The sequence below is a fragment of the Dipodomys spectabilis genome, unplaced genomic scaffold (genome assembly GCF_019054845.1).
Source record: "Dipodomys spectabilis isolate Male_0828 unplaced genomic scaffold, ASM1905484v1 ptg000366l, whole genome shotgun sequence".
In the NCBI taxonomy this organism is placed as follows: Eukaryota; Metazoa; Chordata; class Mammalia; order Rodentia; family Heteromyidae; genus Dipodomys; species Dipodomys spectabilis.
In genome coordinates this window covers 999481-1025576 of record NW_024871043.1, presented here as the reverse complement: position 1 = coordinate 1025576, position 26096 = coordinate 999481, and the positions used below count along the sequence as shown (strand labels likewise).

The window sequence follows — 26096 nt, the reverse complement described above, 5'->3', positions numbered from 1 at the left end:
AATTTATTTAAGTTTAAAAAAAAAAAGGAAAATTGCTCCCCACCCCCATAAAAAAAAAAAAAAGAAACTTTTGAAAAAGCTGGCTGGTGTGATTTTTATGCAAGGGGAACAGGCTAGGGGGGATGGGAAAGCTGCGGGGCTGGGGGGGGGGGGGGGAGCACTTCACAGGTGGCAGGCACCCTGTCCTGCAGGATCTAGAGTAGGGACGTCTGGGCCTGCCCCAGAGCCCAGATGCCCAGGGAAGGGGGAGGGTGCAGCAGTAACACTCGTCTCATTTTTCTCCAGTCACCTGTCAACAGCTGGCTGGCTGGCCTGTTAAAGAGAGGAAGGAGGGGTGGGGGGACTGGCCTGGTCCTTGAAGTTTTGTTCGCTCCCTTGAAGGAATAGGATCTGTCTGGGCCCCATGGACCATGAGAATACTGAGGCTGAAAGAGGGGGTGACATCATGTCCTTGGAATCCACATGGGTCTGTCCACCACTCACCCACCCAGGGCAGCTAGAAGTGGTTTAGCACTGTGTATTCCCTGGATGGACTGGGAGGTTCCTGAGGGAAGCCCCAGAACACATACTTGAGTTAGCCATGCAGCTTCCGGCCTCAACCACAGGCTCTGGCGGCTCAGCGAAGTAGACATGCCAGTCCAAACTGCTGACCCAGTCCTCGTAGGCAGGCAGTGCAGCAAAGACCGCAGGCCTTGCAGGGCCTTGGCAGGAGTCTCCAAAACTGTGTAGCCCAGCCAGGAACCAGGTGCCCCTCACCTCGTGTACTAGCGGTGCCCCAGACAGGCCCTGGCAGTTCAGATGACACTCAGTAACTCTCTCCCCTTGGCAGCAGGAGGGCCGAGGGGGCAAGAGATGAATGCTTTGGCAGTTTGGGGGCTAGTTGGCAGCAAAGATTGACTTCAGGTGAGGGCCAGAGGCCAAGCCTGGCAAATCTGTTCATGAACTGCAGGGTGAGAGGTCAGGAGCCTGTTGGGTGAGGTTTGAGGTCCTGGGACTCACCTCACAGTGTGGCCGCTCCCCCACAACACTGGTACACACCATCCCTGGCAGGATGGGGATGTCATCGCTCCCAGAGGCTGCATGCAGCCGACCACAGGCCCTTGGCCCCAAGACGGTCACAGGCACTGTCTGAGGGTAACCGATGCCTATAGGACAGGGAAAACAAAAAACCAAATCCAGCTGCTCCAGCAGCCTTTAAGCTCAATGAACAATTGCTGGTGGCCTTGATCCTACATACCTGCTCCTTGGCGAGCCAGCCCCAGGACCCAGCCACGTTCCCCATCAGGCAGGTGATGGTCGGCGTAGGGCAAGCAAAGGGGCCGTAGGGTGGGACCCAGTGTCACGGGCTGAGCCAGCAGCAGTAGGGCTACATCATAGCCCCCTTCTGGGTGAGTATAGGCCCCATGCAGGATGAGTTGCTTCAGACTCCACTCCTCTGATCCAGTCCCCAGCCCTACACTCCATTCCTCTAGGGTCTGGCGCCTGTGCAGAGGCAGCATTGACAGCACTGGGTAACAGGGCTGGGGCTAGGGGCACAAAGGGGAAAGACACAGGGCTCACCCAATGAAGCAGTGGGCAGCTGTCAGCACCGCCTCCTCTGACACCAAGGCTCCGCCGCAGGCCAACTGCCCCTGGTGCTTCAGCCTGGCATCCCAAGGCCACATGGAGGGAGCTCCTGCCTGGGGACCTTCTGTCTTTAAGGATCCACAGGCTGAAACAGATGAATTCATCATCTGACAAAGGGCTTTAAGCAGGCCTAGCACACAGTGTTTACTTCCTATGGACTAATCAAATTCAGTATCCTTTTATTAAGGTTGCCTTTTGCTGGGAGCTGGTGGCTCACGCCTGTCATCCTAGCTACTCAGGAGGCTGAGATCTGAGGATCACAGTTCAAAGCCAACCCAGGCAGGCAAGTCCATGAGACTCATCTCCAATGAACCACCAGAAAACCAGAAGTAGCACTGTGGCTCAAAGTGGTAGAGCCTAGTCTCAAGCAAAAGAGCTCAGGGCTCTGAGTTCAAGTCCCATGAACACCAAAAAAAGTCACCTTTTGTTATCTTCATTAACAAAGCTAACCAGAAGTTCCAGAGGGGTTAAATGTTTTCTAGCTCTGTAACCAAAAGAAAATAGCTAATCTGGAATTCAAAAGCCAGGATCCAAGCTTTTAGCCCTGGTGGTCTGACTGTACAGCTTCCTTGGCCCTGTTCCACTTCCCTACCCCACCTGTCTGTACCCCTCTAGGCCTGGACTGGCTGTAGAAGTCCTTACTAATAATTGCTTTTCTGAAAGTCAAGACACAACTTCCTTCTGAGGAATTACTTTGCATGTAGTTTGCATGTCAATAATGTAAAGCAGGATCTGAGAGGGAGCCCTGTCTCATCTCTAGATTCCTGCCCGGAAACATGCAGCTTTCCCCCAAAATCCTCAGCTAGATTTCAGAGACAGAGAGCTCATTCCTTTCCTAAACCCCAAACCCATAAAACTCTAAAGCACCTATATCTCCCAGCCCTTGTGGGGTTGTCACTATCCTAGGGCCCAAACAGAGCCTTAAAAGGCCCCTAGTGTTTTGGTTTTGTTGTTGTTTTGGGTTTTGTTTTGTTTTGTTTTGGGTCAGTCGTGGGGCCTGAACTCTGGGCCTGGGCGCTGTCCCTCAGCGATTCAGCTCAAAGCGAGCACTCTACCACTTGAGCCACAGCACTACTTCCAGCTTTTTCTGCTTATGTGGTGCTGAGGAATCAAACCCAGGCCCTCATGCATGCAAGGCAAGCACTCTACCACTGAGCCACCTTCCCAGCCCCCTAGTTAGCTTATTATTATTATTATTTTAATGGGCTTACCGTCTGAGCCATTTCACTGCGGCTCCTACCCACTGCCTAGAAGTCATGTAGATCTGAGTGTGTCCCCATCATCCCGCTCTCAAGTACCCTAGTGCTCCTACCTACACAGCTGTCCTCATCGCTGGTCATCCGGGTCTCCGGGGCCTGGGTCAGGAAAGCTGCCCCCTGGGCTCGGGCCTGCAGCCAGGAGCTGTGAGCAGCTATGTCCGTCAGCAGCACAGGAGTGTCCTCCTGGGCACATCTTGATGCAAAGCTTATGATCCCAACCTGAACCCAGCGTCCATTGGGCTCCTGGCACAGGACAGGGCCCCCGGAATCTCCCTGGAGCCAGGCAAGGGAGTCTAAGACAGATGCCCTCTGACTGTAGCTCCCTGATTCTTCTCAGTGGCTGAGCCCCCATCCCAAGGCAAAGCCCTCCCCTCTCCCTTTCCTCCCAATCAGACCTGACAGGGTCCCAGCACCCCAGGTTGGGCACCCCCACATAGCATCCCTGGCCGAGCAGGGCTAGCCAGCAGCCGCTGGTGTAGCCGGTTGTAGAGACAGTTACATGTGGGGCGGCTGATGAGCCGCAGACGCAGATTCCGTAGTTTCCTGGGAGCTGACAAAAGAGATGGGGGCTGAGGCTAGAGTCTAGACTTATAGCAAAGGAAGGCAGGGCTAGGACAGTTGGAGCTCAAACTATGGCCTTAGGCAAGCGCAGTGCCTCTCTGGATTGCACTTACCATTGCTGGTGTCTTGATCCCACCCAGTAGCCCAGCAAGATGCTCCAAAGGGGAAGTGGTGGGCAGGCTGGGGCAAGCAGAGGGGTATGCGGGCTACAGGATGGGCGAGCAGGAGCAGAGCCAGGTCCGAGCCTTGGCTGTAGTGGTTATAAGCCTGGGGTAACTGTAAGGCAGCCACCCCTATCTCCTCAGCCCCTGGGCTCAGCCCCTCACGCTGCAGAGAGCCCAGGACCACAGACCAGGAGTTCAGTTCTGTCGCTGCCTCCCTGGAATAGAAGGGCTGAGTGTCTGGGAAGCACAGGTAGGTAGAAGATGTGCAGATGTCAGTTCGTGGCTTTAAGCCCAGCTTTCCCCTGTTTCTTCGAACTTCAGCTTACTCATTCAGGACCATGAGAGGTTATTGTTACAATTAAACTTGAGACAAATTCTCAGTATATATATATATATATATATATATATATATATATATATATATATATATATATATAGTGTGTGTGTGTGTGTGTGTGTGTGTGTGAGTGTGTGTGTATGTTGGCCCTGTGGCTTGAACTTGGAGCCTGGCTGTTGATCTTGAGCTTTTTTACTCAAAGCTTGATCTACTTCTGGCTTTTTGCTGGTTAGTTGGAGGTAAGAGTCTCATGGACTTTCCTGCTTGAGCTGGCTTTGAATTACAATCCTCAGATCTCTCCCTCCTGACCAGCTAGGGTTACGGGTGTGAGCAACAGTGCCCAGAAAATGTTGTTTGTTTGTTTGTTTTGTCGGTTGTGGAGTTTAAACTCAAGGCCTGGGCACTGTCCTTGAGCCTCTGTGCTCAAGACTAGCGCTCTACCACTTGAGCCACAGAGCCACTTCTGGTTTTTGAGTGGTTAATTGAAGAGAAGAGTCTCATGGGGAGTTTTCTGCCTGGGCTGGTTTCAAACCTCCATCCTCAGATCTCAGTCTCCTGAGTAGCTAGGATTACAAGTGTGAGCCATTGGTGCCTGGCAAATGGTACCTTTTTAATCTAGGGACTGGAAGCAGTCTTCTGGGACTTAGGGACGAATCTACCCATACAGGCTGAGACCCTGACCGATTGCAGCCATGACTCACTTTTCAAAGCAGTGGGCAGCAGTGAGGACCCAGGTGTCTGCCACCAAGGAGCCGCTACAGATGTGGATTCCCTGCTTTCTCACACTGGCCTGCCAGGGCCATTCGCCAGGCACGGTGTTGCCTTCCTGAGGCTCAGGGGGCCCAGGACCACGCTGCCCACAGACTACGGAGAGAGGTGTCATGTTGACAGCAGACCCCCCGCATCTCCCCACACCCTGACTCAAGTAAGGCAGGCCCAGCATCCCCAGATCTTACCACGCTGGGCTGCTTGAAGACCTGAGAAGAGAGAGAAAGACTTAGGTGAGGTTCAGGAGCCCTGAGCTGCTGGGCACAGGCTTGGTAGAGGGGATGGGTTGATCCTTGCCTGTAACTGGCTACCTCACCAGTCCCTCCCAGAATGAAAATATTTATATGAGTTCGAGCAAGAGCTTTTATTGGAACTCATTCAGAGTGCACGCTCAGTAATTAGTTCTCCTCCCTGAACTGTGCTCAGCACTCTTCGGTCTAGGATACAGCTTGGGCCCTGGCCAGCCTTCCTCCAGGCTTCTGAACCCCTAACTGCTGCCCCCACTGCTGACTCAGGGAGGCCGCTTGTGTATGTGGAGAGCATTATTTTAATTGTCCTTTCAACCGTGGAGGACTAAAGGATTAGAGGACTGCGTCATGTCCAAGGAGGGGAGGTCCCAAGAGGTAAGACTCACCCCACCCCTGTGGAAACAGTTCAGACTCCCCAGCTTCCCAAAGGCTGCCAGTGAGCTGACCAAAGGGTCTGGGCCTTCCCTCTTCCCTGAGTACAGATCCACCGACCATTAGAGTGAGGGAGCGAAGAGTTGGGAAGGAGGAAAGAGAGACCCAGGCCAATGAGGCCCAGAACTTTCCTGAGGTCACTGGGGGTAACACACACACACACACACACACACACACACACACACACACACACACACACACACAACCAACACCCAACATGACATCCACAGACAGACAGACCTACATACCAAGTTACAGGAGGGCCAAGAGCAGCCGTGACCTCTAGCGCTCCACTCTGCCTCCCTCCCACACACGGGTCCCTTACCTTTTATGAGGACCACAGCTCCCAGGATCAGCAGCCCTGGTCCCCAGTTCTGCTTCATGTTGCTCCTGGCCACTCTGCCACTTGTGTTCTTGTTCTCAAGAGGCCACCCACCCGGGTCTCCTTGGCTCCACCCCAGCTCCACCCCCAGCCTAGGAGTCACAGGTGTCACTGCTTCCCCTAGGCTAGAAGGGAGCCAAGCAGCTCTTAGCATCTGGGCTGTGGTTACATGACCCTGGATTGGCCACCACCCCTCTCTCAGCCTCCACAAGGGTCAGCGTGCCATAGTTTGAATCTTACTATGTAAGTGACCTTGGACAGTTAACCTGTCTGTGCCTGGTCTTAGAAACTCAGAATGACTGGATGTAAAAATGCTTAGATGAGGGCTGGGAAGGTGGCTCAGTGGTAGAACACTTGCCTTGCATGCATGAGGCCCTGGGTTTGATTCCTCAGCACCACATAAGCAGAAAAAAAAAGCCAGGGGCTGGGAAGGTGGCTCAGTGGTAGAGTGCTTCCCTTGCATACCTGAGGCCCTGGGTTCGATTCCTCAGCACCATATGAGCAGAAGAAAAAAAAAGCCGGAAGTGACGCTGTGGCTCAAGTGGTAGAGCGCTAGCCTTGAGCTGAAGAGCTGAGGGACAGCGCCCAGGCCCAGAGTTCAGGCCCATGACTGGACCCAAAAAAAAAAAAAAAAAGCCGGAAGTGGCACTGTGGCTCAAGTGGTAGAGCACTAGCCTTGAGCTGAAGAGCTGAGGGACAATGCCCAGGCCCAGAGTTCAGGCCCACCACTGGACCCCCCCCCCAAAAAAAATGCTTAGATGAAGTCCAGCATGGTAGTACATACCTGTAATCCCAATGCCCAAAAGGCTTGTTTGGGAAGATGGTGAGTTCTGGACCAGCTTAGTTTACATAGCAAGACTGTGTCTCAAAACAAAAATAAAAGCACCCCCAAATATCTTTAGTTAGAGAAGAGTCTGGCTTCTCATAGTCTTGCTCCCAGCATGGAAACACCATCCTCATGGATTCCTCTTCAATTTCCCTGCCTGCGCCAGACAGGTTTCATATACCTTTCCTCCATGACTGTCTCATGGGCAATGTGCAGGGCTGGGTATGTTTTTGTTTTTTTTTTGTCGGTCCTGGGGCCTGAGCCCTGGACCTAGGCGCTGTCCCTCAGCTCTTCAGCTTGAGGCTAGCACTCTACCACTTGAGCTACAGCACCACTTCCAGGTTTTTCTGCTTATGTGGTGCTGAGGAATGGAACCCAGAGCCTCATGCATGCAAGGCAAGCACTCTACCACTGAGTACCTTTCCAGCCCAGGGCTGGGTATTAATGGCCGAATCTCTCTGCTGCTTGATGACCATAAGCCTTTAGCAAATCCCAACATTTCTCTAGGCCTGCTTCCTTCCCAGAAAACACACAGTGGTGCCTGTCCTCAAAAACGGTGGAAGAAGCTGGTGACTTACACCTGTAATCCTAACTACTCAGGAGGCTGAGATATGAGGATCACAGTTCAAAACCAGCCCAGGCAGAAACGTCTGAGAGAGTCATCACCAGTAAACTACCGAAAGGTTAAAAGTAGAGCTGAAGTTTAAGTGGTGTAGTGTTAACCTTGAGCAAAAGAGCTCAGGGACAGCCCTTAACACACAGACAGCTATGAATCGAGGGTAGGGTATACACTAGACAGATGGCCTGGGGAGATTCAGATCTTGAGATCTGTGACTGGCTGGGGGTGTATCATGGTAGCTTGACTCACAGGTGTGAAATCCTGCACCAGGAAAAAAAAAACACCTAAGATCTCCCTATCCTTCCCAGCACTGGATGGGAGATCTTAGGCAAATTAATTAGCCTGTCTACCTAAGTTTCCTCACCAAGATAGGGGTAATAATAGCACCTACCTCATTCGATTGTACCAGGATTACATGAATTAATAACATGTTAACACAAGTTCTTAATGCTTAGCATATGGGTAAATCCTTAGTGAAGAAAAATGAAAACAACCTGATCCTTACCTTCAGGGCTGCAGAGACTGGCTTGGGATGGTAGATAAGGCCACCAAATGGGTTAAGTTTGGTCTATAGGAAGAAAAGCTCAAAGTCTACATAGCCAGAAGGGTAATGTGTGCTGGACCCTCCCAGAAGAGGACACCTAGCTCCTGTGGGCAGCAGGGACAAGCAGTCAGCCTGCTTCCTGCAGGTAGGGGTTAATGGAGCCCCACGCCTTGCTGACTCCACATGCTGTAGATGACACTATCCAAAGCCACCCTTCTCAGGAAGGCCCTCCACTCTCCCTGACTCATCTTTGCCAACAAGGCAACACTGGGGGAAGCCCAAAACCAGCATCCCTGGTAGAAAGATGGTACAGACTTGGCCAGCTTAAGAAATTTTATTGTGTAGAACGTTCCTTCCCTGGGAAATAATGAAAACTAGCCCTTGAGGAGAGAGCTAAAGGCACACTGGGTCCTTTTGTTCTGTGTATGGTTCATGGAGGGAGTAGCGAGCGTGATGCGGTGCTTTCTTGGGAACCAGATAGAGCTCCCTTGGACAAGACTCATGTGCCAACGTAAAGCAGATAATGCCAGCCTGGCATGGGTAAGACCTCAGTGCCTCTTGGCCTTGCTCTGGGGTTCCTGGATCTGCTGGAAGCTAAGCAATGTCAGGCCCACATTGATGGCATAGGTGGTGACACAAACAATGCAGAAATCATAGAGAACGAAGAACAAGATCCAGGCCAAGTAGACAGTCCCAACAAGGGACATTAGGGAGCTCAGCAGCAGGAGGATAGCGGCCCAGCGGCCCTGCACGCAACCTGGGAAGTAAAAAAAGGATCAAGGAATGTCCATGTCCAGAATTCAGACCTGACTTCTGGTGCTACTGATAGGGAAATAGGCTCTAATATAGCCCTCTAGACACTCATTCTCTCTCTGTTCAATAACTTGCGGGACCCAAATAGTGATTTTTTTTTTTTTCCTGCTAAGATTTACATGAATGGAAGATGTATTAGGGTTGCCTTCAATTAATCTGAGAAGCTAGGCACTGGTGGCTTACACCTGTAATCCTGGCTACTCAGTAAACTGAGTGAGATCAGAGGATCAAGTTTTTGTTGTTGTTGTTGTTGTTGTTTTTTGGGGTCCGGTTGTGGGGCCTGAACTCTGGGCCTGGGCGCTGTCCCTCAGCTCTTCAGCTCAAGGCTAGCACTCTACCACTTGAGCCACAGCGCCACTTCCGGCTTTTTTCTTACGTGGTGCTGAGGAATCGAACCCAGGGCCTCAGGCATGCAAGGCAAGTGCTCTACCACTGAGCCATCTTCCCAGCCCCCAGAGGATCAAGTTTTAAAGCCTGCCTGGGCAGGAAAATCCAGGAGAGACTTTATCACCTACTAGCTACCAAAAAGCTAGAAATGGAGCTGTAATTCAAATGGTAGCCTGCCAGCCTTGAGCAAAAAGCTAAGAGACAGCACCCAGGCCCTGAGTTCAAGTCCTAGTACTAACACCAAAATATTGTTGTTGTTGTTGGTCATGGGTTTGAACTCTAGGCCTGGGTGCTGTCCCTGAGCTCTTCAGCTCAAGGCTAGAGCTCTACCACTTGAGCACAGAGTCACTTCTGGTTTTCTGGTGGTTCATTGGAGATAAGAGTCTCATGGACTTTCCTGTCTGGGCTGGCTTTGAATCTCAATCCTCAGATCTCAGCCTCCTGGGTAGCTAGGATTACAGGTGTGAGCTACTGGTGTCCAGTAAAATATTGTTTTTAATCATAATTTGAATCTTTAAAAAACAAACTGGGATCCTAGGAAGTCTTTTTTAGTTTTGTTTTATTTTTCCCCAGTCCTGGGACTTAAACTCAGGGTTTGGGGGCACTGTCCCCCTTTTACTCAATGCTAGCACTCTTACCACTTGAGCCACAGAACCACTTCTGGCTTTTTCTGTTTATGTGGTACTGAGGAATAGAACCCAGGGGGCTGGGAAGGTGGCTCAGTGGTAGAGCGCTTGCCTTGCATGCCTGAGGCCCTGGGTTCCATTCCTCAGCACCACATAAGCAAAAAGAAAAAAGCCGGAAGTGGCGCTGTGGCTCAAGTGGTAGAGCACTAGCCTTGAGCTGAAGAGCTGAGGGACAGCGCCCAGGCCCAGAGTTCAGGCCCCACGACTGGACCAAAAAAAAAAAAGAAGGAATAGAACCCAGGGCTTCATGCATGCCAGGGAAGCACTCTATCACTAAGCCACATTCCCAGCCCCACTATAAAGTCTTTATGGGATCTTGCACCTCTGTCAGAGACACCTTTAGTTCCCTTCCTGCTGGTCTTCTTGCCCAAAGATGCCCAGTGATTAGCAAGCGACTGTCAACTGTCAGGGTCACCAAGCCCCAGACACGCGTAGTTTGGGTGGGGCTGCACTGGCCTAGGGGAAGAAGCAGGTTTGAGTGGGCGGAGCCTGCAGGGAAGGGGTGGAGCCACTCACCTAACAACAGCTGCAGCGTGTAGAAAATGCAACCATATACGCTGTTGGATTGATTGAGGATGCTATCTGCTCCCAACACCTGTTCCACCAGTCCGAAGCCACGGCCCCACCTGGTGGTGGTGATAGAGACATTCAGGTAAGCAGGTGTCAATCTAGTAGAAGGGACGGGGCCGGAAGGTGGGGGGGGGGGCAGACTCCTGTTCCCATTTCCCTCGCACTAAGTATCCAAGGGCCGATGACCTCCTGACCTTCCAGACCTTTGGCCAGGTCAGGAATCTATGGGTCATTGCCCAATTCTCCTTTATCCCCAAGCCAGGCTTAGCCATGGCCCTAACATAGGCTCCGCTTCTCCAAGGATACCTTCGGTAATTCTTTAAATGGGCACTTAGTTAACAAAATTAGGAAATCTTAGGCTACCTTCTTTTTTGCCTTGGACACACAGATGTCCAGCTCCGTGGCCACCCACCCCTTCCTCCCTGTTCTGTCGCCCCACTAAACTACTAATCCTGGTTTCTCCGAGTCAGAACAAGCCCCAGGTCCCAGGGCTCAAAAAACCTCAGTGTGCTCACCCTCGCCCGCGAGCGCCTCAAAAAGCCATCAGTGCCCTCTCCCGGTCACCGTTATTCCCGGGCACTCGCATGCACGAGCGATCCCCCCATTAACCCAGCACCGACCACTCCCTCAGCCCCCCAAGCCTTGCACCCTCACTTCAAAAACTAGTATCTCGGGGTGCCTCAGCCCAGGTGTGCACCCGTTACGCCAGGTAACACCCCTCAGCCTCAAAGTGTCGGTTCCCCAGATACCCTGATCCCACATTCCAAAATCAGTCAGCACGTCGGGGAGGCCGGGTTTTTCCATTTCCGCGCGCACCTGGAGGAGAAGACGCGGGAGCAGCTGATGGCGGTGCCCACGTCGCAGAGCGCGCGGTAGTCCCGATCGCGGGCGCGCGCCGCCTTCACGTGCAGAGAGTACACGGAAAGCAGGAAACCGGCCAGGCACAGCGCCAGACGCACCCGCCCGGGGCTCCTCCAGGTGGGGCCCATGTCCGCGGTTCCCGCCCGACGCGCGGCGGGGAGGAGAGAGAGATCGCCACGGTGTAGGGGCGGAGCGGAGAAGAGCCACGCCAAAGCCACGCCCGCTCCCGCCTCTCAGGCCCGTTGATTGGTCTTCCTGTCTTGACCCTCCCGATCCGATTGGTTATTCTTAGCGCTCTGCGGACGAGGCGGGGCGGTACAGGAAACCAGCGGGGAACGTTGGGCTGGTAAACTGGATTCGTGGTAGTAGTAGACCGGGCGGGGGTGGGGTGGGGTGTCAGGGTGGGAATGCTAGGAGTTATGGGAATTGTAGTCAAAGAGCTCCAAGGCATCAAAAAAAAAAAAGTCTCTAGAGTTTGCTTTTTTGTGTTTTGGCAGTACTGGGGTTTTCAGTCTCTTGCTAGGCAAAGCATCTTCATTATTTACAGAAAATTAGTTTGTGTAATCAAAACCCACGGAAATAAGACCTTACATATTTAGTACAATATGTTACCCTTGTACAAAAGAAAAAAATATATGCTGAATGTTTCCTTTTTTTCTTTTTTGTTGCGCATGGGGCTTGAACTCAGGACCTGGGCACTGTCCCTGAGCTTTTCAGCTCAAGGCTAGTGCTCTACCACTTGAGCCACAGCACTACTTCCAGCTTTTTTTGAGTAGTTTGTTGGAGATAGGAGTCTCACAGACATCCCTGCCTGCGCTGGCTTTGAACCATGATCCTCATATCTCAGGCTCCCCAGTAGCTCTAAGCATTGGCATATACCAGGACTCAGAAACCAGTGGTGTAGGGAATCTTGCCAAGTCTGTGGTCCAAGAGTCAAGCATCTCTTGAAATCATTTCACTGTCAGGTTGTAGTTTTCTATCCTCCTCAGCCCTTTCTTCCTGCCTTGCCCTCTCTGGCTGGTCCATCCTTTTGCAATAAACTCTGCTATTGGGGCTTCTTCTGACATCTTGTAACCCTGAAGAACCTGGCTTGGATGAACCACAGCCTTTCCAGTCTCCCCCATCTACTGGTGAGTCTCTTCTAAATCGTCAACTGAGCTTCCTTCTCATCTGCATGGAAACTCGATTCTGTTTCCTGACTCAGAAACAACCAAATCTCCCTTGGTCAGGAGTTTCTTCATCAGAGATCTCTTCCTCTCCCCTGTATCATCGTCTCATCACAGTCAAAGTTTTGAAACTATTTTGCATTCCTGGACTCTACTTCTTCTTTGCTACCCACACATTATAAGCTAGCTTCTGCTTCAAATAATAACCCTGACAACTAGTGGCTGGCCACCAAGTTCAATGATTATTTTTCAAGACTTATTTAACATCTAACTCTTTCATCAAAATGGATGTTTTGTGTGTGTGTGTGCTGGTCCTGTACTTGAACTCAGGGCCTTGACCCTGAGCTTGTTTTATTCAAGCCTGGTGCTCTACCACTTGAGCCATAGCTCCACTTTTGCCTTTTTGCTGGTTAATTGGAGATAAGGACATTTTTGTTGTTGGTGGTGGTCGTAGGGCTTGAACCCCGAGCCTGGGTGCTGTCCTTGAGTGCTTCAGCTCAAGGAGAGGGCTCTACCACTTGAGCCACAGTGCCACTTCTGGTTTTCTGGCAGTTTATTGGAGGTAAGAGTCTCACAGACTTTCTTGCCCAGGCTGGCTTTGAACTGCGATCCTCAGATCTCAGCCTCCTGAGTAGTTAGGATTACAGGTATGAGCCACCGGTGCCCAGTGAGATAAATGTTTTTTTTTTTTTGTTGTTTTTTTTGCCAGTCCTAGGGCTTGAACTCAGGGCCTGGGTACTGTCCCTGAGCTTCAGTTACTCAAGGCTAGCACTCTACCACTTGAGCCACAGAGCCACTTCCAGCTTTTTCTGTTTATGTGTATGTTAGGCAAGCTAGGCATTCATGCTAGGCAAGCACTCTACCACTAGGCCACATTCCCAGCCCCTAAGAACTTTTTGTTGTTGTTGTGGGGCTTGAACTCTGGGCCTGGGCACCGTCCCTCAGCTCAAGGCAAATGCTCTACCACTTGAGCCACAGCGCCACTTCCAAGATGATTTTCTTTTGGGTCTGCTCAGGGGGCCTGAACTCTGGGCCTGGGCACTGTCCCTCAGCTCTTCAGCTCAAGGCTAGCCCTCTACCACTTGAGCCACAGCGCCACTTCCAGCTTTTTTTCTTTTTGCTTATGTAGTGCTGAGGAATAGAACCCAGGACCTCGTGCATACAAGGCAAGCACTCTACGACTGAGCCACCTTCCCAGCCCCCAAGATAAAGATTTTTATGGACAACTTCCATGCTTGGACTGGCTTCAAACCACAATCCTCACATCTCAACCTCCTCAGAAGCTAGAATTACAGACATGAGTCATCTATGCCTTACTTGAAATGGTATTTATTTGTTTCCCTGCTAGTCCTCTTTGCTCTCTGGCTGTTCCTTCCAAGTTCTACTTTTCTTATTCTAGAGAGAAAGGTATACAGAATAATGATACCCCAAGATATCCATGGCCAAATCCCTGGAACCTGTGGCTGTATTAGTTTATATGGGAAAAAGGAAGGAATTAAGGTTACAGATAGAATTGAAGTTGCCAATATGCTGGTTGTAAAACAGGGATATTCCCTTAACTATTGGGTGGGTCCAATGTAATCCTAAGTGTCTTTAAAGCTAAGAGGAGATAAAAAAAAAAAAAAAAGAACCAAGGTACCCAGGCGCTGGATCTCATGCCTAACTACTCAGGAGGCTGAGATCTAAGGATCATAGCTCAAAGCCAGCCTTGGCAGGAAAGTCTCTGGAACTCTTATCTCCAATTAACTACCAGAAAACCAGAAAATCGGAAGTAGTGCTGTAGCTCAAGTGGTAGAGCACTAGCCTTGAGTGTAAGAGCTCAGGGTCAGCTCCCAGGACCAAGTTAAAGCCCCATGACCCACCAACAAAAAAACAAAACAAAGAGCCAAAAGTAAATGTAAAGCCAGGTGCCAGTGGCTCATGCCTATAATACTATTTATTCAGGAGGAGGCTGAGATATGAGGATGTAGTTGGAAGCCAGTCAGGGCAGGAAAACCTGTGAGACTCGTATCTCCAATTAATCACCAAAAAGCTGGAAGTAGAACTGTAGCTTAAATGGTAGAACACTACTAGCCTTGAGTGCAAAAGCTAAGGGACATCGCCCAGGCTCCTGAGTTCAAGTCCCAATACCAGCACAGTGATTGTAGAAGAAACACAGAACTGAGATGCAGCTCAGTGGTGAGGCTTCTACAAGGCCTCGGGTTTGCCCAGCACCACAAAACAAAGCAAACAACAACAACAAAAAATACAGTCATGCATTTATGAATATCTGTGGCTTCTAAGGGCAGGAAAGGACAAATAGATTGTCCTACTCCTTACAGTCTCTAAGAAAGAATTATTTACATCTTGATCTTAGCCTAGTGAGACTTGTATCAGAACTGGAATGTACAGATACATTTGTAAACAAACATAAGGGCACCTGGTGTGGCCTGAGCCAGAATAAACATAGAGTTGGGGCCTGAGGAAAAGAAGGAATGAGTCTTGATCTTTCTGGATCTCAGTTCTTGCATCTGTAAAATAGAGATACGAGTATCGATGACAGAGGCTAAGTTTAAAGATGTCTACATACCTGTATGACCCCTTATGAAATGAAGTTCGCGGGGTGCACATCTCACCTCCGCCGCCGGGGGCAGCAGCGAGATCAGACCATGCTCGGCTCCAGAGCGCAGGGTCAAACGGGGTGAAGCTGAGCTAACCAGACGATCCCTCCCGCGCCGGGCAGCCACAGTCCGCACCTCCCACGGCTGCTGTCCACGCCGTGACCACGTGAGCGCTGCGTTCAGACGCCCAACACGCAGTCTGGACCTTTGGCTTTTGGTGCAGGCTGTCCTCCCCTTCGAGATCACCCCTCCCTTGCCTTTTCTTCCATGTGCTAGAGCTGTGCCTGCCTCCAGAGGCGGGAGGCCTCTTTGGCTTCACTCGGGGGACATTGGCCAGGGAGCTGGAAAAAGAAGTTGGGGGTAGGGAGGGAGAAGGAAGTCCAGTGCTCCAGGCAGGTTAATCATGGTGGGCCAGTTCCCAGCTCCAAGCTTAAGGACAACCCCCAGGGATATCTCTTGCTTCATTTAACACTTAGAACTTTAAGAAATTTTGGATAGCTAGGAAATATGTACACACAGTGAAGGAAATCCAATCAGTACAAACACACAGAAAAGCCTCCCATCACTGGCTGCCTACGGGTGTCTTCTCCATGCACTGTTTCCAGTCTCACCAAGCCCCACCCTAGCAAGAACTACCAGAAGAGGGTCTGAGAAGCAGAACTTAACAATGAACACTCTTCAGTGGTTCTGAAGTCCCCTAGGGTAAACACAGACTTCTTTACCATTCCTGAGCTGCTCATTACCCTATTCACCCCTCTTCTTCCCAGATCTCCTCACCAGGCCCAAGCCCTAACCCTCATGCTGCTCCTGTATCCAAGTCCTTACCTGGTGTTCCCACAGCCGCCCTCATCCCAGGTGATCACACAAAAAGCACCTTCCTCTTTAGGGCTGGGGGTGGGCTGGGGGTGAAGGGGGGGGGGAAATGCCTGTTTATTCTGTGCTTGTAGTAGGGCTTGAACTCTGGGTCTTAAACTCTTCTCTCAAAGTTGGTACTCTGCCACTTGAGCCACACCTCCACATCTAGCTTCTTGCTCATTGGAGATAAGAGTGTTCAGGATTTGTCTGCCCCAGATGGCTTCAAAGCTCAGATTCGCAGATTTATCTCCTGAGTAATTAGGATTATAGGTGTGAGTCACCAGTGCCTGGCTAAGATTGTTTGACCCAGTCTTCCTCCTTGACACTGAAAGCACCAATCAGGGATGTACATCCACTGCGGGCAAAAACATCATCTAGCACGTGCATAGTGAGTACAGATTTTACATAAGCACCCTGTACGGTTCTACATATGGTCCATAGGGACATTCATCTAATCTACAAACCCCAAGGTTAACACATCCTCGTTTTACAAATGCCAAATTAATTATCGAGTAGTTAATTGCCTCCGGTGTGTGGTGGGGCCTAGGTGGGGTTCGAAGCAGGCAGAGTCATTTGAATTATGTGCAGAATGTTTAAAGATCTTGTTCCCTAGCATTGTTTCTCCCCCCCTCCGTTCCCATTTTATAGAGTGGAAAGCAGAGTTCCAGACAGGTCCCAGGTAACTTAGGGAGCCGGTGGCGGGAGCTGTACTATTTATCTGGAAGGCTGGGAACAGGGACACAACCAGGACCCGCTAGAGCCCTGGCGGCGAGTCCTCCGCGCCAAACTACAACTCCCAGGAGGCACCGGGCGTCCACAGTCGGCGTGACGTCACCGCAGGAGAAGGCGCAGGCGGCTTGCTAGCCCGGCCAGCCGACTGGGCGGCTCCGCTCGGACCCGGGCCCTGGCGCGGTAAGTGGAGAAACCCTCATCCAAGGGACTGGCTGGAGGAGGCCCCACGGCGCACGTCGTCTCAGCCTCACCCATTGCGCAGGAGTGCGCATGGGCGGGGGGTTGGCATCTACCATATGGGGGGAGTCCGGGCCGGACCAAGTGACTCCGCGGATGGGGGGGCTGGAGGGAGAGGTCGGTCAGACGGGGATCCCCGGGCCGTAGCCTCGGTGGACCCCGTGCTTCGGGGCACAGCGCAGCGTCGCGCGTAACGCCAACCGGGCTCCCCGGGCTCGGGTCTGGGGGGCACTGACAAGGGGGGTGGTCAGCCTCGCCCCCTGGGTGCCCAGGACCTGAGGGAGCCAAAGTGAGGCGTTCAGGCTGTCTGGATCTGAGGATTCCCCCCATCCCTTCCCCACCAAGACCACCGGGTAGAGACTAGGACGGCATAAAATAACATCGCCCAGGCTCGGCCTGGGTGTTTGAGGAGGTTAGAGACGCCACAGGCTGCCCTGGGAGGGAGGGTGTTTGATGCCCACGTGGAGAGGTGCCCTTAAACAATCCCGCTTTCGGCCGCCCCGACAGATGGGAGCTGCTTTCCAGGGACTGAGCTTGTCAGCACCCTCGATGGAACCTCGCTCCTGAAAGCAGGGAAGAACCCTTGCCCAGACACTCTTTTTGCCCCATCTTGGGGTCGCCTCCGTCTGTTGGGCCCTCAGTCTAGTTCGCTCAAGGAGCGGAACGGATCATGCTGGCGTCCGTGCTGGGGAGCTGCCCGCGGGGCGGGCTTCCACTCCGGCCCCTCTTGGGGTCCACACTCTCACTCCGAGCCCGGTCCACATCAGCCACCGATACACACCACGTAGAGATGGCACGGGAACGCTCCAAGACCGTCACCTCCTTTTACAACCAATCAGCCATCGATGTGGCAGCAGAAAAGGTGAGTGGCTGGGAGTGGAGGGGGGGGGTGGTCAGGACCTGGAGTGAGTGTCCAGGGAAAGGGACAGAGCCAGTTTAGGGGCAGTGCTCAAAGTCCCAACTTGCTCTGCAGCCCTCAGTCCGCCTCACTCCCACCATGATGCTCTATTCTGGCCGATCTCAGGATGGCAGCCACCTTCTGGTAAGCTTCTTGTCCCCTATTCTCCCTTGGCTCCCGGAGTTTCAATCAGCCACTTAGGCCTTGCCCCTGCTTGTCCCTCTTTTTCTTGCAGAAAAGTGGCCGCTACCTGCAGCAAGAGCTGCCAGTGAGGATTGCTCACCGGATCAAGGGTTTCCGTAGCCTCCCTTTTATCATTGGCTGCAACCCCACTATACTGCACGTGGTAAGGTGGAGAAAACCTTAGGCCGGAGTGCATTCTGCCCAACGGCAAATGGGAAGACCAGGCTCAGACTGGCAGAGACTTGCCTGTTGCAAGGGAAATGTTGGGCTAGGCCTCAACGCTTTAGAAGCCAAGGCTACACTTTTCATGGAGGCTGGAATGATCACGTTGGGTGTTTGATGAATGTGCAATGGGTTGTATGGTGATCTCTACAGATAGGCATAGATGGCAGTCCAGTGAGTTCCTCTACTTTTTTTTTTTTGGGGGGGGGGGGGCGTGTGTTTTTTGAGATTTATTAGTTTTCCATCAGGTAATTCTATAGCTTCAATCCTCTACTTCTTCCTTGCAGCATGAGCTGTACATCCGGGCCTTCCAGAAGCTGACGGACTTCCCTCCGGTGAGGCTAGGCAAAGCAGAGTGAGGGGTTGAGGGGTCAGGGCTGAACTACGTGTCCTCATAACTCTGTGACCTGCAGATCAAAGACCAGGCGGACGAAGCCCAGTATTGTCAGTTGGTGCGACAGCTGCTAGATGACCACAAGGATGTGGTGACCCTCTTAGCTGAGGGCCTGCGTGAGAGCCGGAAGCACATAGAGGTCAGGGACAGAGGAGCAAGGAAGGACCCAGCAAGAGCAGGGGAGGGTTGGAATGGGGCACAGAATTCCTGAGGCCCCATTCTTACCAGGACGAAAAGCTGGTCAGATACTTCTTGGACAAGACACTGACTTCAAGGCTTGGGATTCGTATGCTGGCCACTCACCACTTGGCACTGCATGAGGACAAGGTAGGGTTTTGACTAAGACTTGAGATCTCCTTGTGAAAGCTAAGGGGGAAGGAGGAAGGGAGAGGAAACTGAGTCAAGAGTCCCTCTTGGGCTGGGATCTGGGCTAAGGGCCTTCTAGAAGTTGCACTTAGCAGCGGGGGTGGGAGTGGAGGTGTCTGTAGTCCTGATCTTCTTTCTCTTGCCAGCCTGACTTTGTTGGCATCATCTGTACTCGTCTCTCACCAAAGAAGATTATTGAAAAGTGGGTGGACTTTGCCAGGTGAGGCTAGAAGGTTCTGAAGAAGGTGGTGGCCTTAGGGCAGGGAAGGCTTCAGTCTGCTGTCCTTGTTTGGGACAAGGTCTAGACTAGGCTCTCTCAACTCAGCACTAAGACATCTTAAGCCAGGTAATTCTTTGCAGTGGGCTGTCCTGTGCAGGTTGGGCTGCTTAGCAGTTCTCTTGGCTTCTATTCACCTGTTGCCATTAGCACCTCAGTTGTGATGAGCAGAAATTTCTGTGCATATTGGCAAATGTCCCTGAGGGGAATGGAATCACCTTCAGCTGAGAAGGCTTCTGAACCCTCCTTCTACCCACAGACGCTTGTGTGAGCACAAATATGGCAATGCTCCCCGTGTGCGCATCAATGGACACGTCGCTGCCCGCTTCCCCTTCATCCCTATGCCGCTGGACTATATCTTGCCTGAGCTACTCAAGAATGCCATGAGGTAGGTAGGCTGGATACAATGGGTGGGGGCAGACAGAACTGTGGTACTACTACCTACTGGTCTTTCCTCACTTCATAGAGCCACGATGGAGAGTCACCTGGACACCCCATACAATGTCCCAGATGTGGTCATCACCATCGCCAACAATGATATTGATCTGGTCATCAGGTCTGCCCTGAGTGGAGTGGGGCTGGGGTCAATGCGGCTCAGGCAGTTTCTGATCTGCTATAGGACTTCGAGCTAGAACCTGCCCTACTCTGGGACTTGGACTTTGTCCAATCTTGTCTTGAGATTCCCATGAGCTACATATTGATGGATCTGGGGCCCTGCCTCAGTTGTAGAACTGAGGGGTCTGGAGTTAGGCAGTTGTCTTGGATGCTGGGCTGAGAATAAATGTCAAATCCAGTGAAGTGGCCCAGATGGAGGTGAGAATGGGGAAAGGTAGGACCAGGGCTCTGGATAAACCACATTCTACCTCTGGGTGGACGGAATAGGAAATGAGATTGAGCATTGCATGCTTGGGGCAGTGGGACCCCATCAGACCTTAGCCAAGCCCATGTTATTGGCATCCTGCCAGGATTTCAGACCGAGGTGGCGGAATTGCTCACAAAGACCTGGATCGGGTCATGGACTACCACTTCACCACAGCTGAGGCTAGCACCCAGGATCCCCGGATCAGCCCCCTCTTCGGCCACCTGGACATGCACAGTGGCGGCCAGTCAGGACCCATGCACGGGTGAGGCCCCACATAGCCAGGATGGTGGGTATGGCCAGGAGGCTCAGGCCTCTAAAGGGCTCTGTCCTTTCCCTCTGCCCCTAGCTTTGGCTTCGGGTTGCCCACATCGAGGGCCTACGCAGAGTACCTTGGCGGGTCCCTGCAGCTTCAGTCCCTGCAGGGCATCGGCACAGATGTCTACCTGCGGCTTCGCCACATCGATGGCCGGGAGGAGAGCTTCCGAATCTAACCCCATGGCCTGTGGCCTGCCTGCCTGGGCTGGATCCTTACTCCCTGCCAGGACCTTCGTGGTCAAGCAGGGGTCACTCTGCCCCACATAGTGTTGCATCAGTCTAACAGACTGACTTACATGGAGAAGGCATCACTCCTCAGTGGGGCCTGCCGCTTCCTTTCCCTGGAGGTAGGGGAGGAAGAAGCGGAGACCCTGGAGGCCTCTAATGCCAGCTCTGTCATTCTCGCTCCTGGGGAAGCCCTACTCTGACCTGCTGTTTGTTATTAAAGTTCTCATTTTGAATGCCCTTTTGGGCCCTGGTGTGGGGAAGGCAGGTGAACTTTTGTTTCTGCCTCTGTAGGTTTGCTGGGTCTTGTCTTAAGTCTCTAACTGCCCTTAGAGCCCAGCATTGGCCCAGTGTTGATTCCCTGTTTGGTTTGGCAGTAGGATTGACTTTGGCATTTTCGCTCATCATTTTCACAAACGTTTCTGGGTCCCAGACATTCCTGGAGAAGCAAGGAAAGCTAGCTTCTGGTCATAGTTCTGGTTCTTCCTGGAAGTGACAGATTTTAGAGGTGAAGGTCACCAGACTGGCAACCTCCTGGGCCACCTGATTCCTGAGGCTGCGTAAGATTAAAAATAACACCTGCTAGCTGTTTCTGCTGCTGCCAACAGAAGAAACACAAGGTTGTATACTGGCCTACCCCAGCAGACTCAAGTGTCCCACTACAGGGAAAAGGACGGGGTGGGGGTGGGGGGCATGCTGGAGGAGTTGAGCAAAAGGAAGTACATAGATGGTAGATGGACTTAGGGTTAGAGGTTGAACTTCTTGTGAGAAGTATAACTCGCTGGGCACTGGTGCTCATGCCTATAATCCTAGCTACTCAGAAGGCTGAGATCTGAGGATTGAGGCTTGAGGCTAGCCTGGGCAGACTAGCAGACTCTTACTCTCCAATAAACTACTCAGAAAAAGCTAGAAGTGGCACTGTGGCTTAAGTGGTAGAGTTTAAGCCTTGAGCACCAACGCTCAGGGACAGCAGCCCAGGCCCTGAGTTCAAGCCCCAGGATTGGCAAAAAAGAAAAAGAAAAAAGTACAACTCCATATAAAATCCTAACTTGGACCACTCTACTGACTTTGTCAGGGAAGGAGGCCAGACGTCCATCTGTCACCTTTGCTGGCTGCTGGACAGAGAGTAAAGCCAGAGAGGTTGGTGGCAGCCAGCAGGTACAGGGCTTGGAGCATGGGCCTCATTTTGGAGGTAGTAGGGATCCATGGGATGAGTTTTAAGCTGGGAAGGAATGTTTCAGGTTGGGTTCCCAAAAAGCTAGCCATGAGAGGATTTGTGTCTTGAGTGTTGTGTCCTAGTGCTCTCAGGCCTATTTAACGATGTAGCTCAGTAATACAGTACATGCCTAGTGTTGAAAAAGGCCCTGGGTTCAAACCCAGTAAAAGAAGCAAGAAAGGACGGGGCTGGGAAGGTGGCTCAGTGGTAGAGTGCTTGCCTTGCAGGCATGAGGCTCTGGGTTCGATTCCTCAGCACCACATAAGCAGAAAGATAAAAAGCCGGAAGTGGCGCTGTGGCTCAAGTGGTAGAGTGCTAGCCTGAAGAGCTGAGGGACAGCGCCCAGACCCAGAGTTCAGGCCCCACAACTGGACCAAAAAAAAAAAAAAGAAGAAGAAGCAAGAAAGGAGAGGGAAGCAGCCAACCTAGAATGTGATCTTTGTTGAAAGCCCAGAGCCAGTGGGTGGGCCACACCTGTAATTCTAGCAGCATAGCTGTTCAAGGCCAACTTAGACAAAAAGCAAGACTCCAGCTCAACCAGTGGCTAGGCATTGTGCTTGCACCTGTCATCCCAGGTAGATAAAAGTATAAATAGGATGATTGTTATCCAAGATGGCCTAGGCAAAAACATAAGATCCTCTCCCCAATAACTAAATAAAAAATGGCTGAGGGCATGAATCTAGAGATAAGACTACCTATTTAGCAACTGTGAATCCTTTGGTTTAAACCCAGTACTCCTGGTGACTCACATCTGTAATCCTGGCTACTCAGGGAGTTAATGTATCCAGAGCCAGTAATTTGTTTCAGATAGGGACATAAGACTCTAAAAAAATCACAGTGGCTCAGTGGTAGAGTGCTTGTCTAGCACGCATGAGGCCCTGGGTTGGATTCCTCAGCACCACATAAACAGAAAAAGTCAGAAGTGGTGCTATGGCTCAAGTGGTAGAGCGCTAGCCTTGAGCTGAAGAACTGAGGGACAGCGCCCAGGCCCAGACTTCAAGCCCCATGACTGACAAAAAAAAACAAACCAGTCATTGATTCTTCCATGTGTCAGTGGAATGCACTGGGAAGTGGGAATGGAGGGAAGGGAACGGCTGGTAAAGTATCTAAATCCCTAGGCTGAATTCAGTTTTTTCTTTTAGGTAGAACCTGGAGCACTCAGGAAGTGGAGACAGGATTGAGAGTTCAAAGCAAACCTGAGTTACATAGGAAGACCCCCTATCTCAACAAACAAATACAAGAAGCCCTCACACTCTTTAAAGAAAAGTCTCAGGTGGTATCCTTCAAAAGGATATCAAAACCAGGAACCAGTGATGCAAACCTATAGTCCTACTCAGAAGGCCAAGAACTTGAAAGTGGGTTCGAAGCCAACTGAGGCAGGAAAGTCACTGGGACCCTAATCTCCAATTAACCAGCAAAAAGCTGGAAGTAGCTGGACACTTGTGGCTCATGCCTATAATCCTAGCTACTCAGATAGCTGAGACTCATGAGGGTTGTGGTTTGAAGCCAGCCTGGGCAGGAAAAGCCCATGAGACTCTATCTCCAATAAACTGCCAAAAAAGCTGGAAGTGGAGCTATGGCTCAACTAATAGAGCCTTCAGTGAAAGAAAAAAATCACAGGGACAGCACCCAGGCTCAGAGTTCAAGCCCTAGGATTGGCAAAAAAAAAAGTTCAGGGCAGAGCTGTGGCTCAAGTAGTAGAGTATCAGCCTTGAGGGACAGAACCCAGGCCCTGAGTTTAAGCACCAGCAACAGTAGACACACATGTAGATACACACACACACACACACACACACACACACGATATTAAAAATAATCTAGGGCTGGGTGCTAGTGGTCATGCCTATAATTCCAGCTTAGACTGAGATCTGAGGATCATGGTTCAAAGCTAGCCCAGGCAGGAAAGTCCATGAGACTCTTATCTCCAATTAACCACCAGAAAACCAGAAGTGGCACTGGGACTCAAAATGGTACAGCCTTGAGAAAAAGGCTCAGGGACAGCATCCAGGCCCTGAGTACAAGCCCCACGACCAACTAAAAAAATAAAATAATAATCTAGGCACACAGAAGCAACAAAGATACAAATTTAAAAGGATCAGCATTCAGTCCCTATGGTGCTAGAAGACTAAAGGGACTTGCTGGGCGCCAGTGGCTCAAGCCTGTAATCCTAACTACTCAGGAGGCTGAGATCTGAGGATCTTGGTTCAAAGCCAGTTGAGGCAGGAAAAGTCCGTGAAACTTTTATCTACAATAGGGAAACTCTTATCTCTAATAAACTACCAGAAAACCAGAAGTGGCACTGTGGCTCAAGTGGTAGAGTACTAGCCTTGAGCTGAAGAGCTGAGGGACAGCGCTCAGGCCAAGTTCAAGTCCCACAACCAAAGCTTGGGGTGAAGAGGGAAGACTAGTTGGATTTGTATGTAAGAACCACTGGTGGCCTTTGTAATCAAGAGAGCAAAAGGGGAGACTGATGCAGTGATCCTCATTACAGGGTTTACTAGGCCTAGGCTTATCATTAAGAATATCTAACCTGACTTTCACATTTTAGGTGAAGTGTAAAGTTCTCAGAGAAGTCAAGAATCTTGAGTGAAGCAACACCTTTGAAGGTGGGAGTGTGAGAAGGCATTACAATTTTATTTATCTGATTTTTTATTTCTGTTTCTTATGCTGTATTCGCTGCTCCCCCCACCCCCCCCCCAAAAAAGAAAAAAAAATCCTCATTTTCCAAAGTCCACATTTCCATCCCTTCCCACTGCCATCTCCTACAGATTCCTTATTCTCAGGCATTCTTTGAACTGTAATCTCTAGGCCCTGAGGATTCCATTCATCTCTTAGGTTTTTTTTTTTTTGGCCAGTCATGGGGCCTGAACCCTGGGCCTGGGCCTGGGCACTGTCTCTCAGCTCTTCAGCTCAAGGCTAGTGCTCTACCACTTGAGCCATAGCGCTGCTTCTGGCTTTTTCTGCTTATGTGGTGCTGAAGAATTGAACCCAGGGCCTCATGCATTCAAGGCAAGCACTCTACCACTGAGCCACCTTCCCAGCCCTCTTAGAATAGTTTTAAGCTCAATAACCAAAGCTCTTTTGGAGAATAGCTAAAGTAAATGTTTCCTGAGTATTTGCTCTGCCTAACATTTGTTGTATAGATTACCCTGCACAGTCTGGGTCTGCTCTACATAAGAGGGAATCCAATTAGCCAGAAGCCATGAGTGAAGACAAAGGTTTATTCCCATCAACTGCCTGATAGGAAGATGAGGAGGACCAGGTGCAAGTGGCTTATGCCTGTAATCCTGGCTACTGAGGAGGCTGAGATCTGATGATCTCGGTTTGAAGCCAGCTCAGGCAAGAAAGTATGGGAGACTTATCTCTAATAATCTACTCTGAAACAGCTGGAAGTGGTGCTGTGGCTCAAGTGTAGAGTGCTACCCTTGAGCAAAAAAAGTTTAGGAGTCTGGTAGTTGTAGATAGAGTGCTTGTCTAGCATGCATGAAGCCCTGAGTTTGATTCCTCAGTACCACATGAACAGAAAAAGCCAGAAGTGGTGCTGTGGCTCAAGTAGTAGGGTACTAGCCTTGAGCAAAAGCAGTTCAGGGACAGTGCCCAGGCTCTGAGTTCAAGCTCAGGACTGCCCCCCCCCCCCCAAAAAAAGAGGATTTTCATCCCTAATTCTAAAGTTCCATCTTGCCAGAAAGCTGATTTAATGGCAGTTTATGTAAGAGATGAAAGATTACAGACTGGCAGATACCGTCTTTACAGGTACAGGTTTGTGGCCAAATGACTGTGTATCTAATCCTAATCTCAAGGACAAAGATTGTGTCCTCAGGACATTCCTGTTAGTAGTAGGTATTTGGTGCGGTTTCTGAGTGGCTGACACGGCCTGCCTCGGGTTCTGAAGCTCATAGTCAGAAAGAAAACAAAGCCACTATGACTGTGAACCAGGGTCATGTGGAATTAAATAGGGACCTGGGCGTGAGATCTGACCTCAGTGCTGGTCTTCACAGACAGATTACAGTTTAACTTTGATGAAGTTGGTTCTGAATGGAAGAGCATTTTATATACATATGTGGGTATATACATATATATATATATACACATATATATGGTATGTATGTAAATATGTATGGCTTAGTCTTTAACGATTCTCATGAATCCACCTCTGAATACCTTGTAAGAACTTCAATCCTCAATCACTGCCAAGACACTCCTTGGAGAGTCCTTAAGCAGCTGTGAGCGATCTGAGCTAGGCCGGCGCAGTGGACAGCGGGGGACGACTCCTAAACTATCCCGATGCCCGCATCTAGGAGACCGCTCTCGCTCTACAGTAGGAAAATCTGCCTCCTTACGGGACTCCACGCATACACGTGGTCTCACCTCGGTCCTAATCATCCAGCTAGCAGCAACGCCATTAGTGGGCCCCGTGAACCAATAAACTTCTGCCACGTCACAGATCCGCCCACCCCAGGGCTCA

At 51.0% G+C, this 26096-nt stretch overlaps 3 protein-coding genes across 5 annotated transcripts; 1 reads left to right on the top strand and 2 right to left on the bottom strand.

The window, feature by feature from the left end:
* Positions 1-221: 221 nt before the first annotated feature.
* On the bottom strand, positions 222-6094 carry Prss53 (serine protease 53). The gene is made up of 11 exons (XM_042666600.1): positions 5721-6094; positions 4904-4924; positions 4649-4811; positions 3560-3825; positions 3281-3435; positions 2939-3158; positions 1561-1711; positions 1238-1482; positions 1000-1145; positions 570-786; positions 222-312 (listed from the first exon to the last, which is right to left on the bottom strand). Exons 1-11 carry the CDS (start codon positions 5929-5931, stop codon positions 293-295), a joined length of 1815 nt encoding a protein of 604 aa, XP_042522534.1. The 5' UTR covers positions 5932-6094; the 3' UTR covers positions 222-292.
* A 1991-nt stretch (positions 6095-8085) lies between these two features.
* Positions 8086-11267, bottom strand: Vkorc1 (vitamin K epoxide reductase complex subunit 1). Of its 2 annotated transcripts, XM_042666609.1 has the most exons (3): positions 11039-11267; positions 10169-10278; positions 8086-8523 (listed from the first exon to the last, which is right to left on the bottom strand). In XM_042666609.1, exons 1-3 carry the CDS (start codon positions 11209-11211, stop codon positions 8315-8317), a joined length of 492 nt encoding a protein of 163 aa, XP_042522543.1. In that variant the 5' UTR covers positions 11212-11267; the 3' UTR covers positions 8086-8314. The 2 variants fall into 2 exon arrangements, with proteins under 2 accessions (XP_042522543.1, XP_042522544.1); XM_042666610.1 differs by lacking the exon at positions 10169-10278 and having other exon boundaries at positions 8418-8523.
* A 5257-nt stretch (positions 11268-16524) lies between these two features.
* Positions 16525-20692, top strand: Bckdk (branched chain keto acid dehydrogenase kinase). 2 transcript variants are annotated; one of them, XM_042666602.1, is made up of 12 exons: positions 16525-16616; positions 17181-17535; positions 17647-17715; positions 17807-17917; positions 18264-18311; positions 18390-18509; positions 18599-18697; positions 18883-18956; positions 19273-19401; positions 19480-19569; positions 19979-20137; positions 20222-20692. In XM_042666602.1, the coding sequence occupies exons 2-12, from the start codon at positions 17344-17346 to the stop codon at positions 20364-20366; spliced, it is 1236 nt and encodes a 411-aa protein (XP_042522536.1). In that variant the 5' UTR covers positions 16525-16616; positions 17181-17343; the 3' UTR covers positions 20367-20692. The 2 variants fall into 2 exon arrangements, with proteins under 2 accessions (XP_042522536.1, XP_042522537.1); XM_042666603.1 differs by lacking the exon at positions 16525-16616 and having other exon boundaries at positions 17174-17535.
* Positions 20693-26096: the final 5404 nt, after the last annotated feature.

Excerpts from the sequence above, each read along its gene's own strand:
- Prss53 (XM_042666600.1), bottom strand. The coding sequence starts at position 5,931 with ATGCTAAGAGCTGCTTGGCTCCCTTCTAGCCTAGGGGAAGCAGTGACA. Across the intron at positions 1,483-1,560 it reads GCTGCCCACTGCTTCATTGG|GCGCCAGACCCTAGAGGAAT; the intron begins GTGAGCCCTGTG and ends GCCTCTGCACAG. Across the intron at positions 313-569 it reads AAGCTGCATGGCTAACTCAA|GCCAGCCAGCCAGCTGTTGA; the intron begins GTATGTGTTCTG and ends TCTCTTTAACAG.
- Vkorc1 (XM_042666609.1), bottom strand. The coding sequence starts at position 11,211 with ATGGGCCCCACCTGGAGGAGCCCCGGGCGGGTGCGTCTGGCGCTGTGC. Across the intron at positions 10,279-11,038 it reads TCCCGCGTCTTCTCCTCCAG|GTGGGGCCGTGGCTTCGGAC; the intron begins GTGCGCGCGGAA and ends CACCACCACCAG. Across the intron at positions 8,524-10,168 it reads CACGCTGCAGCTGTTGTTAG|GTTGCGTGCAGGGCCGCTGG; the intron begins GTGAGTGGCTCC and ends TTTACTTCCCAG.
- Bckdk (XM_042666602.1), top strand. The coding sequence starts at position 17,344 with ATGCTGGCGTCCGTGCTGGGGAGCTGCCCGCGGGGCGGGCTTCCACTC. Across the intron at positions 19,402-19,479 it reads CTACTCAAGAATGCCATGAG|AGCCACGATGGAGAGTCACC; the intron begins GTAGGTAGGCTG and ends CTCACTTCATAG. Across the intron at positions 19,570-19,978 it reads GATATTGATCTGGTCATCAG|GATTTCAGACCGAGGTGGCG; the intron begins GTCTGCCCTGAG and ends GCATCCTGCCAG.